General features: G+C 36.9%; 1 protein-coding gene and 1 long non-coding RNA gene across 4 annotated transcripts; both read right to left on the bottom strand.

The window, feature by feature from the left end:
* Nucleotides 1-254: 254 nt before the first annotated feature.
* Nucleotides 255-3,001, bottom strand: LOC115960798. Its single transcript, XR_004085239.1, has 2 exons — nucleotides 2,832-3,001; nucleotides 255-712 (listed from the first exon to the last, which is right to left on the bottom strand). It is a non-coding gene; the product is annotated as an uncharacterized LOC115960798 (long non-coding RNA).
* A 5,703-nt stretch (nucleotides 3,002-8,704) lies between these two features.
* Nucleotides 8,705-12,167, bottom strand: LOC115960892 (F-box/kelch-repeat protein At3g23880-like). Of its 3 annotated transcripts, none has more exons than XM_031079892.1 (2): nucleotides 10,886-12,167; nucleotides 8,705-9,021 (listed from the first exon to the last, which is right to left on the bottom strand). In XM_031079892.1, the coding sequence occupies exon 1, from the start codon at nucleotides 12,138-12,140 to the stop codon at nucleotides 10,926-10,928; it is 1,215 nt and encodes a 404-aa protein (XP_030935752.1). In that variant the 5' UTR covers nucleotides 12,141-12,167; the 3' UTR covers nucleotides 8,705-9,021; nucleotides 10,886-10,925. The 3 variants fall into 3 exon arrangements, with proteins under 3 accessions (XP_030935752.1, XP_030935754.1, XP_030935755.1); XM_031079894.1 differs by having other exon boundaries at nucleotides 8,705-9,017; XM_031079895.1 differs by having other exon boundaries at nucleotides 8,705-8,931.
* Nucleotides 12,168-16,216: the final 4,049 nt, after the last annotated feature.

The following is a 16,216-nucleotide window of genomic DNA, read 5'->3' as shown; positions in this document are numbered from 1 at the left end:
TTTAAACTCGGCAACAAGCCGACAACTAACATTGATAACTGATGTGTGATTTATCCATTTAATAGACTACTGCACACCAAGATAAAATTTTGCAGCTCTTTGCTACAACATATCCAATTAGAATAGACAATGGACAACAACACATCAAAATCTAGACAAGAACAATTAACACGGTGAAAATGAAGGTAAAAAAAAAAAAAAAAAACTCCAACATGAGGAATCACATTAACAGCAAAAGAAACAGAAGAAAAAACTAAAAACATAATACAAGCATCTTCATTTCTTTAACCTATTCGGCTTTCTGGGAGCATAGACAGTGAAGCAAAAACATTTAGGTGCAATAATACCAAATATACCTGCCTGCTAGTAGGGCAGAAGTTAAGCCATACTGGTCTATTTCTCTACTTATGGCTGCTAGTGCCCTTCTTCTTGAGAAGGCTTCCAAAGTTTCTGAGCATAGGCTTCTTCTTCTTATGTTGCTACTGCTTTGATGGTGAGCTTCCACCATCATCAATGTTTTCTGTAGAAGATATCCCATTTATCTGATCAAACTTCTCACCTCCTTCCATCTTTGAGTCCGCTTCATCTTTGTTGCATTCCTGTTCTGCTTCTCTCTCCAGAAAAAAAAATTATTTCTTTCAATCTTGCAGCTCTCCCACATCTTAAATTCAACTTCTACCCAGTCTTCTTCCTTTTCTTTGCTCTCATCCTCCTTCAGCAAAATATACAACAAAAACCACTTTATTATTTATTTTATTATTATTGTTTTTTTGATAGGCCTATTTTATATCATTATTTTATTAGTATACAACCAAGAGTTTCTAGAAAGTTAAAAGAAGTTTTATTATTTATTCAATATTAATAACCTACCATAGTTTATAAATTAAAACAATAATTCTATATTTATATAATAATACAAATTTGAATTAATATAACAAAATTTAATATATTTTATACTTTTAACAGGTTTCTGTTTCTTCTTTTCCTTGATTTAAGACTGATTGTGTACGACTAAGCATTGAAACATACGCAATTGTATATAACAATTATTTAAATTAATTAAACAGTTAGAAAATTATAACGAATATATAGCTATCCTAGCAATTATTTCAGAGAGAGAGAAAGAGAAAACAAAAAAAGGATTTTATTTTTGGTTCCCTACTCATAAAAAATCCCCTGGTGCTTATTTTATTTTTTTTCTTTTTCAAGTTTGAAAAAATAGTGGATAACTCAGTTATTCCAACACATATAGTCTGCCACTTAAGTCTCCTTATTTCAGGTCATTTGAAATGGTGCCAGAATTTCCTCCTTAAGGATCACCTTCCAACACCATGGATCAAGCCAATAGAAAATACAAGAACCACAACCAACCTCAAACTTGATGAATTTAAAAAACCTTTAAACCCATTCTGAATATGTTTCCCTAAAAACACACCATAGGTTTCAACTTTGAGTTTCTTTCAGTCTCTTTTTTCCTTTTTCTTTTTTGGGATAAGTAAGTACTTCATTAAAAATAACATAAGTGAAACCACCCTAGTACATGGGATTATGGGAAGTGTAAATGGGGGCATTGCTACAAACAAAAAATAAAAAAGGACCAATTATAGAAAAATAAGAAATAAAAACTAATACAAAGGATTAATGTAGACCTAGAGAATCCAGAAACTCTAGAACCCTTGTGAGAGAGGACAATGGAGACATTAAAACCACTCTTATAAGGATTTCAACAATAAATATTTCAACTTTTCCACACTTAACCCCTGCCCATCAAAGCAATGAGCATTCCTTTCTCTCCATAAACACCACATAGTCAGTCCTAGCCCTACCAATTTTATGGGAATAGAGAAAGCCAAGAAAATAATGTAAAATCTCCATCTCTCAATCATGGACTGATCTGGTAAAGAGAACGTCCCAATGAATAACTCCATCAGTCCAATGCATATAGTGTGCCAAATAAGTGTCCTTATTTAGGGCAATTTGAAACAGTGCCAAAAAGGCCCCCTTAAGGATGACCTCCCCACACCATGTATCCAGCCAAAAGCGAATACAACAAACACAACCCACCTCAAACTTGATAAGTTTAAAAAACCTCTTACATTCATTTCGATTATGTTTCCACAAAGACACACAAAGGGCATAGCTACAAAATGAAAAACGAAAGATTTTAGCAAAATAGGAAATAATAACTACTACAAATGATTAACGTAGACTTAGAGAATTTAACAATAAAAATTTCAACTTCACCACTCTTAAATCCTACCCATCAAAATAATGACGAAGACGATTCCTCTTTCTCCATAAACACCACATGAGACAGACACCAGGGGATCGCGTTCCAAGTCCCCCGCTGATTCTCCCACCAAAGCTCCCCCTCAAAGAAGACAACATTTCGTGTACAATTTCTTTTTTCTATTCCTTTTTTATTTTATTTTATTTATTTCTCTTTATTCTTCCTCTATCTCTTTTTCCATATCTTTTTTTATTATTAAGAAAATATATAGTTAGATAGCTCTAATGAGTTCTTTTTATCACTACAGCAGAGACACACACAAGTAAACAAGGTTATTTTGGCCCATCATTTTTATTGGTTCACTATCTGTGTAATAATCATTCACAAACACTATCAACCATAAAAGGAAATAAATACAAATATATAACAGTTTATTTAATAAAATTTACTTTACCTATCAAAAAAAAAAAAATTACTGATATATAACAGCCGCCACCATAAAAGGATCATATAAATCCAGGGCATAAATAATGGTTTTAACAAAACTAACATGCCTACTGCAACCAGTAAATGCATGACAGAAGGTTCAATTCATACATACCTGTGATGACATCACTTGTTATACACATAGCACCATCTTCTCTCAGTAAGATACCAGATTTTCTCCATTAAGTAAAGTAAGGCTCTCCATGTAAGCAGCTATTTCAAAACAATTATCAACGTGATTACCAATGTAACTAATCTCCTTCTCGTGTAGAGTTTCAGGGTCAATTAAAAAGGTCTTATCTTTGCTCTCAGATTCACTGTTAGTAGAGACCAGCTGAGACCATTTTCGAACTAGAAGTAAACCATACTTGGTGAGGCCAATGAAGTTAGGAAAACTTTCAACTGGTACAACACAGAGTTTATTCCAGGAATCAAACACACTGTACTCCCTCATCAACCAAATGGAGCATAAAAGCATGCTATGTGGTGGCACACAACTTTCAAATTTAATCAAAGCCAGTTTTTCCTTGAATGACGTAAGACATTTCGAAATACAATCTCCTTCATCATCAGGCAGTTGTAGCTCTTTGAATTTCTCACTATTGACATCAAATGACAAAATCATATAAGTAAAAAGCCTCTCTTGCCCACCTCCTTCTTCTATCATTTCTATCATCCAATGCAAATGTCCACTCACAAATGGGAATGTCAAAGTATAATTAAATTTGTGGAACAAAACATTGGATCTCCAGGAGATTCCAAGTTCAATTCTTTTCCATGAATCCGAACTTAATGAGTACACCTCAATCTCAGGGGGAGGTATCCAAGTGATACGATTCCATGAAAACCTGACAACCTTGTAGTCATTATTCTGGGAATCATACACAAATCCGAGTTCCACATTACTTAACCGGGTCAAGCAAGTATTAGGCAACCTCTTAAATTTTCTAATACTGGGGTTCCACAAGTATACATCGTTAGACTTTGATGTGACAAAATCACTGAAACATAATATGCCATTACAAGAACCCACTAAATTGGGATACCCACATTCAAAAGTGAAGGGAATTCTAAACTCGGATATGGTTTCAAAGTTGCGGTCGAAAGCGAGCGAACAGATTTGACTGTGAGGACGATGACAATAAGCCATGGAAAAAGTAGCCTTGGGCATGTGTATGACATAACCACCATCATGGTTGTTGTTGTAGCACAGCAAGTGGGTGGAGATGAAATTGGGGTTGGTGATGTAAGAGTACCAGGTTTTGCAAACGCACCTGAATCTTAGGAGGGATTTCACTGGCAGTCTTGCTAATATTTCCAACACGATTTCTTCTGGGAGATCATCACGCTTCGTCCTACGTCGGAGGATCTTCGGAATTGCTAATATTAGAATTTCAAGTTTTTTTTTTTTTTGAGTAAATCTTTTTTAGTTGATGTGGCTTTTATTTTCCAAGCTGCTTACATGAAATTGTTTATTATAATTAAGCTAACAAATAAATGTTTCACTAGCTACACCAACATTTTTTATTACTTTATTCAAAAAAAAATACATTTTTTATTAGTAGATAATGAAAATGATATCATTAAAACACATTTGAAAATAGTAAATACCAAATTGACTTTAAAAAAAAAAAAATTTGAAGTGAAAATGCATATGATTTTCCCCGTCTAAGGGTGAGCATACACCTTTCAACCTCATACTTTTATCTAACTTACTTTTAAATAGTTGAAAAAAAAATCAATAAAAACAATCGATACCAAATAGACCATTACAATTACTAGATAAAGAGTTTTATTTTTATTTTTTATAGTAAGACCAGATTATTTCATGTCATCAATCAATTAAGATATTGAAATAAAAGCCATTAATCTACACTTGTATTGTTTCATAGTTAATCACCACCACCAATCCCATAAAAATTGTTTTGACATCAAGAAATCAACCATCTAATATTTAACTAAATCTTTGATAATACCATTACTAGCAAAGAATCATGGATTTCTTTGGAGCTACAATCTATATTCAACTTACTAAGAGCATTCTTATCAAGTGTTCTATAAATATGTCATTTTGACACACTAAAAAACCTACTTTATTATTTAAGCACATCATTTTATAATATACCCTACATCACATGTTCTATTCTTTAATTCCATATATTAAAATAATATATACAACATATTAAAATAACATTAAAAAAAAAACTTCAAACAGTAATATATACTACACAGCCCACCACCACCACTGCCCATAGCACACCACCACCACAGCCCAAAGCCCACCCCTACAATCACCATAATCCACCACCACTGACAACCATAACCAAAACCCAAAATCAACCAACCAACCCACTACCATTGACCACCATAGCTAAAATCCAAAATCAACCAAACCACCAAAATTAGCCCACACCCACCACCACAACCCACCAACATTAGCCAATTACAACCTATGAAACTCAACCCACATCCACCACCCAAAAAAAAAAAAAAACCCCAAGGCAATAACCAAAAAACCACCACAATAAAAAGTGGTTGATTGAGAGATCTGAAGGTGGGGAGTCAACAGCATGGAATGGTGGAAAACATGGGAGGTGGACGGTGTTGCGTGCTGGACGGCGATGCGTGAGGTCAACGACAAGGCAGTCTTGAAGGTGTGGGTTTGTGGGCAATGTAGTGAGATCGATGGGGATAGCTGTGACAGAGAAAGAGTGAGAGAGTTTAGAGAGGGGAAAAGAAGAGAAGAAAAGGAAATGGGAGAGAAATAGAGAGATATGTGTTAAGGGAAGAGAGAGAAAAGTTAGATAAAATAATAATAAACTTTTACCATTTCTTGTCCGTACCATTTCAAAGATGGAACAACACTATGTCAAATGTCAAAATCATTAGGCATATGGAAAACCTAGTATTGGAAGGTTTTTATTGTTTGGTGTTTAGCATTTAGCACACCTGATTTGAATGCTCTTCAATAGCCAATAGGGGGAGGGAACCATGAAATCCAACTTGGTTGTTTAGTGAGTGAAACTTTTGTGTTATAACCATGAAATCCAACTTGGCTATTTAGTTAGTTAAACTCTTGTATTATAAGCATAATAGTAAAATTCTTTTTGAGAAATAAGTTGAGAAAGAGTTGTCTAACTGATAGAAAATCAATTTATTGTGAACTACCCAAATGTTCCAAAGAGGAAAAATAAATTATAAGGGAAAATTATTGTGTACTCCCGGAGTATCATAAATGTGTACTCCCTCCTCTCACATGAATGGTAAGTCCCACTAATTAAATTCATGGTGGGACCCACCATTTATGTGAGAGGGAGGAATACGCATTTATGATACTCCAGGAGTACCTAATAATTTTTCAATTATAAGAGTAAGAAAGTGCATATAAGATGCATAATCATGTTAGAGTGATATCAAACAAAAATGTTGTCTGCATAAAAGAATCGAGAGAAGTTTGGAGGTAATTATTTCATACCAAATGAACTAGTCACTATTCATCTTCTTTTTACTATTTACCATGTATAGAGCAAAATAGTAAAGAAAATGACTCAACAATGTCTTCTTCTATCATTTATATATTTCGAATTCTATTTTTAACTCATTTTTTCCCTTCAATATAACAAGTGAGATAGAGACATGTGAACTCATAGTTTCTGTTCTAGTATATATTTGGAAATTTATTTCAACTTACATGGCCCTGACATTTTTATTTTTTTCTAAACTAAAAAATATACCAAAAAATAAAAACCAACAACATTCAATTAGGTATTTTGGAAGAGCACCTAGGTATTTTCTTTTTCTTTTTTATAATTGAAGAGCACCTAAGTACGTTTGTGATGGAGGGAGAGGACCTCTCCCTGCATCTCCATCCATCCAAATATAGGATTAATTGTGACATAACAGTGTTGGGGGGGGGGGGGCGGGAATCTACATAACTATGGTGGTAAATAATGCAGATAAGTAGTTAAATGAAGAATGTACTATGGTTCTTTTTTACCCCAGGTACTTCTATATGCTTGGGATTATTCAAAGCAAAAAAACTTCTTTAAAATTAACCATTAGTAATTTTAAAACAAGGCCCCCATCTAAGCTTCACTTGCTTACAGCTACAAGTATGCATTGAGGCATCTGATAAGCCATGTAACAACAAACTGTAAATGCAACATTCACAATGTTTCAAACTCTTGGATTCACCACAACTTATGAAAGAAGCCATCTGATACACCGATATATAAGCAATCAGCAATTCCAATACATTGAAACGCTGACACAAGATTAAGTTCATGGATTACCTCATACATGTTAAGAACAAAGGAAGCACTCATGCCAATTTCATCAACAACTAACAGAGAGGTCCTCTTCAAATTTCTATTCCAGCAAAAGACATCAACTTGTGTGGTTCCCTTTGCAAACAGTAATTTCCCAAGCAATAATTGTTAGGGTAATTTTGATGTAATTGGCTAATCTTTTGACAAAACGCACTTTACTTGTAAGTAGGTAGATCTAGGATGAGTTTAGTACTTCTAGGAACAAGAGTTCAAGTCTAGTATTGAAACCATGCAAATTTATCCAAGAAACAAATGAAGAAGTGTTGTTCATTAAAGCTCGACAGATATCTTGACAGATTCATTGCTATCGAGGTTTAATGACTGATGCTTGACAGTTGCTCGACAAAAGTTGTATCTGTTGAGAATCACGAAATTCAGATTTTCAGATCTGTTTTCACGCATATCCATGTATATTTGTATAGAGTTTCTTTTCTTACAACCCGAGACATATATAAGGATTATTTTAAAGGCCGTTAAAGGTGATGCAAAGTGATGCAACTCAATGCAAATTAATTGTGTATGCAAATTGTGACCAGAGACAGAATTTGCCATAATTCATCATATTCCTTCTAGAAGTTGCTACGTCTTCACGCCAAGAGTTTTGTAACTAAGGAACTTCTTGATTTTCATCGTTAAATGAACTGAAAAACTTTACAGCCAACATCTTCCTGAAGTTAGTGTTTTAGTCACGTATTGTAAAAGCTGCTACGTCTTTGCGCCCAGGGTTTTGTAACCAAGGAGCGTCCTGATCTTCATCGTTAAATGGACTGAAGAATTTTACAGTCAACATCTTCCTCAAGTTGGTGTGTTAGTCACGTATTGTAAAAGCTGCTACGTCTTTGCGCCAAGGGTTTTGTAACCAAGGAGTTTCCTGTTCTTCATCGTTGAATAAACTGAAGAACTTTACAGCCGACATCTTCCTCAAGTTGGTGTGTTAGTCACGTATTGGGATATGTGCATCGATTGGTTAGTCACATACTTAGAGTCGTGCATTGAAATGAGAGATTATCACTACATTACAAGTCCAATTGGGTATTAGGATAATGGTTCAACTGTAGATTGGTATTAAGTACTAAAATTCCTTTTATTTATAACCGCTTATTTTGATAACAGTAGATTCGTTGAAGTGGTGACCTTAAAATCACTCAGTAGAATTTTGTCTCGGTGGTTTTCCTCATTCATAAACAAATCACATGTGTCAAAATTTAATTTCCGCTGCACTTAGTTATTTGGTAATTTGTTCGTGCTACCACGCCATTACATGTAATTGAATTAATTAATTTACTTGGTTAATTAATTAGTTAATTGAATTTCCATAAGAAGTCAATACATTCTTGAACTATCAATAATGATGTTTAAACTCTGCAACAATTGACAGTGATATGTGATATATCCATTTAATAGACTACCGAACATCAAGATAGAATTTTGCAGCTCTTTGCAATATCTAACATATCCATTTAGAATAGAGGACAAGAAGCAGCAAATCAAAATACAGACAGGAATTACCACTTTTTTTTTTCCCCCATAATATCTAACATAAGAAGAGCGACTAACACAAAATGAAAATGAAGGAAAAAAAAAAAAAAAAAATCTCAATCACATTTAGGTGCAAATTAATACCAAATATACCTTCCTGGTAGTAGGCACAAGTTAAGCCAAACACGTCTATTTCTCTACTTATGGCTGCTAGTGACCTTGAGTAAGTTTCCAAACTTTCCGAGCAAAGGCTTCTCCTGCTTCTTATGTTGCTGCTACTTTCATGGTGGGCTTCTGCCATAGTCAATGTCTTCAGTAGAAAATACCCATTCATCTTATCAAAGCTCTCACCACCTTCCATCTCTGAGTCCACTTCCTCTTCAAAGCATTCCTGCTCTGCTTCTGTCACTAGCAAAAATTCTTTCTTTCAATCTTGCAGCTCTCCCACGTCTTAAATTCAATTTCTACCCAGTCATCTTTTTCTTTGAATTCATCTTCCTTCAGAGAAATATACAATAAAAATCATTTTATTATTTATTTTATATTATTTTAATAGGTTTATTCTAACTATTATTTTATTATTACACAACCCTGATTTTCTAGAAATTTAAAATAAGTTTTATTGTTTATTCTATATTATAAATATTATTTGACTAACCTACCGTAGGTAAACCAAACTAATGATACTCTTTCTCATTGGTTCATCCCTTATAAGGTAGAAAGAGGAAAACTATCTTTCCAATGTAGGACAAAACAATTCAAGCCAAAGGCAAGACAAGGCAATCAAGCCAAAAAAGCCCAAAGCCAAAGGCAAAGAATTCTTGAGTACCTACACCTACCATAATTTTTGAATTATAATAATAATGTAAAGTTTAAATTATTATTCTTATATTAAATTATTATTTAATATAATAAAATTTCTTATTTTATATTATTGAAAATTTCTTATGAAATAAGCCATCTGATACTGCAATACATGTAAAGGCTGACACAAGACAAAGTGTGTAGAATACCTCATATATGTTGGGAACAAAGGAAGCACTAATGCATGTTTCACACTCAACAACTGACGCTGATATTCTCTTCAAATTTCTATAAAGAAAATACCTTCCGTATGTGCAAAACAGAAAATTCCCGACCTACCAAAACAAAAATCTTTCCTTGCATTTTGAGTCTGACATGCAACTAGGCTATCATCTAAAGTCATTTCAGTCCTGATATTAAGATATTGCACTTGCAAGGTAAGTGGGTGTTCCCTACCATCTGATAATGTTAACCAATTGGAGATGGAGGCAATTTCCCTATGATTTAACCAATGCATGGCACATCAGAACTTGGCAGCATAAAAATTCACTTCCTAAATTAGTTGGCAATTTGGCATATTTCAATCAACTACAAAATGGCAAAGGTGGCTAGATTCATAAGACTGTTTCCATATCAGATGAAATTTAATTCCAGCAAAAGAAATCAAATTGTGTGATTCCCTTTGCAAACAGCGATTCTCTATGCAATAATGATGTTTAAAGTTTGCAATAATTAACAGTGATAATTGATATGTGATTTATCCATTTAATAGACTCTGCTCATCAAGATGAAATTTTGCAGCTCTCTCCAAGAACCAACATATCAATTTAAAATAGACAATGGGTGGCAGCACATCAAGATACAAATTCAGATTACCGCTCCTAAAATCCAGATAAGAAGGGCAATGAACCCATTGAAATAAAAAAAAAAAAAAAAAAACAAAAAACTCCTTCACAGACAAGATACTGTCCCACATGAGGAATCACATTAAAAAAAAAAACAAAAAAAACAAAACAAAACAAAACAAAACAAAAACAAAAACAAAAGAGATAGAGGGGAAAACTAAAAAGACAATACAAGCCTCTTCATTTCTTTAACCTATTCTGCTTTCTAGAAGCATAAAGAATGAAGCAAACAAATTTAGGTGCAATCATACCAAATATACCTGCCAGCTAGTAGAGCACAGGCATGAAAAATCCCCTATTGCTTATTATTTTTGTCATTTTCAACATATCTAGTCATCCCATAACCCAACCAATTTTATTCTCCCCCTATCTCTCCTGCCATTACTTTTTTAAGTTGTAGAGCTATTACTTAGTTCTTTTTACCACTACAACAGAGACACACAAGCAAAAAAGGTCATGTTGGCCAATTATGGTTTTATTTGTCCACTATGTGCAACAACCATCCACAAACAAATATAAAAAATAAATATAATATATAACAGCCACAACCATAAAAGGATCATATAAATCAGGGGCACAAGTATGGTTTTAACAATCCTAACATGCCTATTGCTTCAAGTAAAAGCATGACAAGGATTTCAATTCATCCATACCTGTAATGACATCACTTCTTATACACATAGCACCATCTTTTTAGTAAGATATCACATTTGTTCCATCTAGTAAAGCAAGGCTCTCCATGTAAGTAGCTTCATCAAAACCATATTTAGCATGAGTGCTAATCTCCTTCTCATGTAGAGTTTCGAGGTCAATTAAAACAGACTTATCTTTGCTCTCTAATTCACTGTTGGTGGATACCGGCCTGGAGCTTTTTCGAATAAGTAAACCATCCCTGGTGAAACCAATTAAATCAGTTAGATTTTCAATTGATAGAACACAAAGTTTATTCCAGGAATCAATCACACCATACTCCCTCATCACCCAAATGGAGCATCGTGTAACATGTGGTTGGGTACCATTTCCAAATTTAATCAAAGCCAATTTCCCCTTGTATGATGTAACACATTTTGTAATACAAATTCCTTCATCATCAGGAAGTGGTAGCTCTTTGAATTTCTCACTATTGACATCAAATGACAAAATCATAGAAGTATCATGCTTCTCTTGCCCACCTCCTTCTTCTATCATTTCTATCATCCAATGTAAATGTCCACACACAAATGGGAATCTCAAAACACAATTAAATTTGTGGGACACAACATTGGGTCTCCAGGAGATTCCAAGTTCAACTCTTTTCCATGAATCCGAACTTAATGAGTACATCTCAACCTCAGGGGGAGGCTTAGGCTTGGCAAAAGTCCGTGGAATCCCGACAACCTTGAAATCATTATTCTGGGAATCAAACCCAATTCCGAGTGACATAATAAATAACTGGCTATTGGGCAGCCTCTTAAATCTTCTAATACTGGGGTTCCACAAGTAAACAACATTAGACCATGATCTAGAACTAGTGAAACACAACATGCCATTACATGAACCCACAAAATGGGGAAACCCAGATTGAAAAGTGAAGGGAACTCTAAACTCGGATATGGTTTCAAAGGTGCGGTCGCAAGCGAGAGTACAGACTTGATCGCTAGAATGCGAAGAACCAGGTAAAGAAGAAGGTAGGAGTACGGGAATATACCTAGGAATGTGTATGACATAACCGTGATGGTGATGATGATTGATGATGAAATTGGGGTTGGCTATGGAAGAGTTCCAGGGTTTGCAAACGCACCTGAATCTTAGGAGAGATTTCACAGGTAGCTTTGATAAAATGTCCAACACGATTTCGTCTGGGAGATCATCATCGTGCTTCGTCCTACGTTGCAGGATCGCTCCTCGTTCTTCTTTCATTTGGGACATTTTCCAAAGGAAGAAAAGACATAGAAGAGTGTGTGTGAGCAACACTAATTTTGAGTAATATCTACTCTTCAAGCTGCGTTTTGTGGTTTATTTATTTTTTTATTATTATTAAATAAATCGAATGAATCAAATAAGGATTATTGTATTTATCTCAAAAAATATATGTGGTAAATGTTTCTATACAAAATTTTGAAATATAAATGTTTGAGCAAGATTTAGATGCAGTACTTAGGTTAGGTGTTGTTCCTTATATTCCTTTTTTAAAATTTTGCCATTTAGATTTTTTTTTTTTTAAATTTTATAGAATGGAAGATAATTTTTTAGTTAAATAGCCACATAGTTTAATCTTAAATGAGAAACTTAAAGAACAGCATCTAAGGTATTGTACCTAAGTTTTGTCTTTTATACTAATACCCTTTTGTATTTTTATTATTTTTATTCTGAATTTTATAAACATACTTTTATTGAAAAAATATTGAATTGTACCTATTCATATGTTTTCTGTATTATATATGTGGGGCCAAAGGAAGTGTAGCCTCGGCCCAGGCCCAGTTTATCTTAAGGCCCGCAGCCTAAGTCGAGGAGAGCATTTGCCGAGGACGACATCCTCCTCGGCACTTCATTAAATGCCCAAAGAAGGGAGCAAACTGAGTGTAGCGGGCAGGGTCAGGGAAAAAGCAGCCAACACAGTAATACGGAATTCGGCGTTTGACAGGCCCATGCCCATGCCCATGCACCTTTCCAGCAACTCCCAACCACTCTAGGTATGGGTCGATTGGACAGGCCTGCACCCTCAAAAGTAAAATCAACACGTGGACACAAAAAAGGGGATGGAGCACCAGTATAAAAGGGGAAGAAAATAAAGCTCTGGAGGGGGGGGACTCCGGCCTAAAAAGAAAAGGGGTTGAGTTAGGAAAATAAAAAACCCGCCCATGCAGTATTTCCCATAAGAATTACTACCAAGCAGATCATCTATGCCCAAGGCCATACCTTTGAAGCCCACTCTCTACAAATGATATTGTGAGGGCCTCTTTTCGTGCGAGCCCAACACTGTCTTGGGACCGTAACAAAATTGGGCACCTACAATTGGCACCGTCTGTGGGGAGGTTTGTGTCTTGGCATAGATGATGGTTTGAGACAGTACCCGTGTCGTTTCTACCAGCCACTTACAGTGCTCTAGTGTAAAGCTTTGATAGGGGCTATGATTCTTAACTAGGGACTACACTTATAGCGTCAGCCACGTAGATGGTTCAAGGGGCTCGGCCGAGGATTTCATTCCCTTAAAGTCAAGGCCCCACAGATGAGAAAAGCAAAGTACAAGTTTTGGACAGAACCAAGGCCTTGTATGGTCCTCGGACCCAAGCCTCTGGGGAAACCAACTACTTAGAAGTAAAGTACAAGTTTTGGACAGAACCAAGGCCTTGTATGGTCCTCGAACCCAAGCCTCTAGGGAAACCAACTACTTAGAAGCAAAGTACAAGTTTTGGACAGAACCAAGGCCTTGTATGGTCCTCGGACCCAAGCCTCTGGGGAAACCAACTACTTAGAAGCAAAGTACAAGTTCTGGACAGAACCAAGGCCTTGTATGGTCCTCGGACCCAAGGCTCTGGGGAAACCAACTACTTAAAAGCAAAGTACAAGTTCTAAACAGAACCAAGGCCTTGTATGGTCCTCGGACCCAAGCCTCTGGGGAAACCAACTACTTAGAAGCAAAGTACAAGTTCTGGACAGAACCAAGGCCTTGTATGGTCCTCGGACCCAAGCCTCTGGGGAAACCAACTACTTAGAAGCAAAGTACAAGTTCTGGACAGAACCAAGGCCTTGTATGGTCCTCAGACACAAGCCTCTGGGGAAACCAACTACTTAGAAGCAAAGTACAAGTTCTGGACAGAACCAAGGCCTTGTATGGTCCTCGGACCCAAGCCTCTGGGGAAACCAACTACTTAGAAGCAAACTACAAGTTTTGGACAGAACCAAGGCCTTGAATGGTCCTCGGACCCAAGCCTCTGGGGAAACCAACTACTTAGAAGCAAAGTACAAGTTTTGGACAGAACCAAGGCCTTGTATGGTCCTCGGACCCAAGCCTCTGGGGAAACCAACTACTTAGAAGCAAACTACAAGTTCTGGACAGAACCAAGGCCTTGTATGGTCCTCGAACCCAAGCCTCTGGGGAAACCAACTACTTAGACGCAAAAGTACAAGTTTTGGACAGAACCAAGACCTTGTATGGTCCTCAGACCCAAGCCTCTGGGAAAACCAACTACTTAAAGGAAAAAACTATGTTACATGGGCCTTAGAATCTATCCGAGGAGAATTCCCCATTAACAGTTGGGTTGATCCCTACACTGAATGGATTCCCCAGTCTACCCTCGGACCCCCAGTACCAAAGGGATTGATACAATATAGAGCAACCTGCTACCAAAAACACAATTGAGGTCCCTCACTGCTCGGCTACCCTCTCGGATGAATTATTTAGGGTTTATCGTTCTCGGATATTGGTCTAGCGTGCATCGCGCAGCGTTCAGCCGTTATCCCGATTAGTTCCAAGAGTTTAATTTATTGAGGATTACCATTTTTATACTTAATAATGTCCGTAAGTTTAAACTAGTAGGAGTTTGTTTTAAGGCATTTTTCTACTCCAAGTATCATCAAAGGCAAGCGTATATTTAACGTTCATTCACGAAGTGACTGTTGCCGAAAGGAAAAATATTTAGAAAGAAATAAACTCATCTTTTATTAAGACAAAGGAATAGTACAGTGTACAATGAAAAGCTGGAATAAGCTTATACTAGAGCTAACTACGTAAGCGAAAAGAGAAGATACAAGGGAATAAAGAGAAAGCCGAAGAAGAAGCACAGAGGAGAGGTTGGCTGCTGTTCCAAGATGTTGTCTAAGGAAACTATTCCTCGACACTTTTACATGCCCATAACTCAGGCAGCCAAAGAACCCAACTCGGGGCCTGCACCGGTGAAGAAAAGGTGCAGGGAACCTGACCTCAAGCTAACACCATCTGAAAAAACGGTGCAGAGAGCCGGAGGTGGAGGAGCCCCCGTAGAACCGCGTCTGCGACAAAGCAGACGGCGCTGATGGTGGAAAACCCTACTTCTGACGCGTCAAGAATTTGACGCGGCCAGTACCTGCTTCGGATTTTGGCTAAAAGAGAGGGAGATATCATCCCCATCTTACCAAAATGGAAGATCACCTTGAGTCTGTGTCTACCTTGTCCAGACCACATCACCTTGAGCCTTGGAGGAGTCCGGCGCCTCTGCGGAGGGGGTAGTTTCTTCACCCCTACACATGCCTTAAGCATATTGCACTAAAGGTGGGAAACGCTAAGTATGGACACTGTGATTATGGCTGAAGGGTTATGGCTGTGAAGAAGATTGATGGGTTTGTATGTAAGAGGAGTGACCTACTGTCCTACCTATTTAAAGGGAAAGGAGGAGATATTTAAATTTGCGCAGAGTTCCAAAGAATGCTACAGACAAGGAATAGTGGGATCAAGTTCCAACGCCATTCGTGACCGTAGGATCTAAAGATCCTCGAGAAGGATCACCTCGAGCGTAGGGGTGTCAAAGGACCCCGCGTGAGTAGGTGAAGAAGTGCCTCTTAAATTGACACGTTTCCCCGTGTAAATGGAAAATGTAAATATTAATGGAGTGCAGAATCAGAGCAGGCTATGATGTAGGCCCAACATTATCAAAACCCTCCTCCCCAACTAAAAGTCAGGCAGCAGGTTTTTGAAGGGCTATTGTGGGGCCAAAGGAAGTGTAGCCCCGGCCTAGGCCCAGTTTATCTTAAGGCCCGCAACCCAAGTCGAGGAGAGCATTTGCCGAGGACGACATCCTCCTCGGCACTTCATTAAATGCCTAAAGAAGGGAGCAAACTGAGTGTAGCGGGCAGGGTCAGGGAAAAAGCAGCCAACACAGTAATACGGAATTCGGCATCTGACAGGCCCATGCCCATGCCCATGCACCTTTCCAGCAACTCCCAACCACTCTAGGTATGGGTCGATTGGACAGGCCTGCACCCTCAAAAGTAAAATCAACACGTGGACACAAAAAAGGGGATGGAGC

This window comes from Quercus lobata, chromosome 9 (assembly GCF_001633185.2).
Source record: "Quercus lobata isolate SW786 chromosome 9, ValleyOak3.0 Primary Assembly, whole genome shotgun sequence".
NCBI lineage: Eukaryota > Viridiplantae > Streptophyta > Magnoliopsida > Fagales > Fagaceae > Quercus > Quercus lobata.
This window is presented reverse-complemented; position numbering and strand designations above follow the sequence as displayed.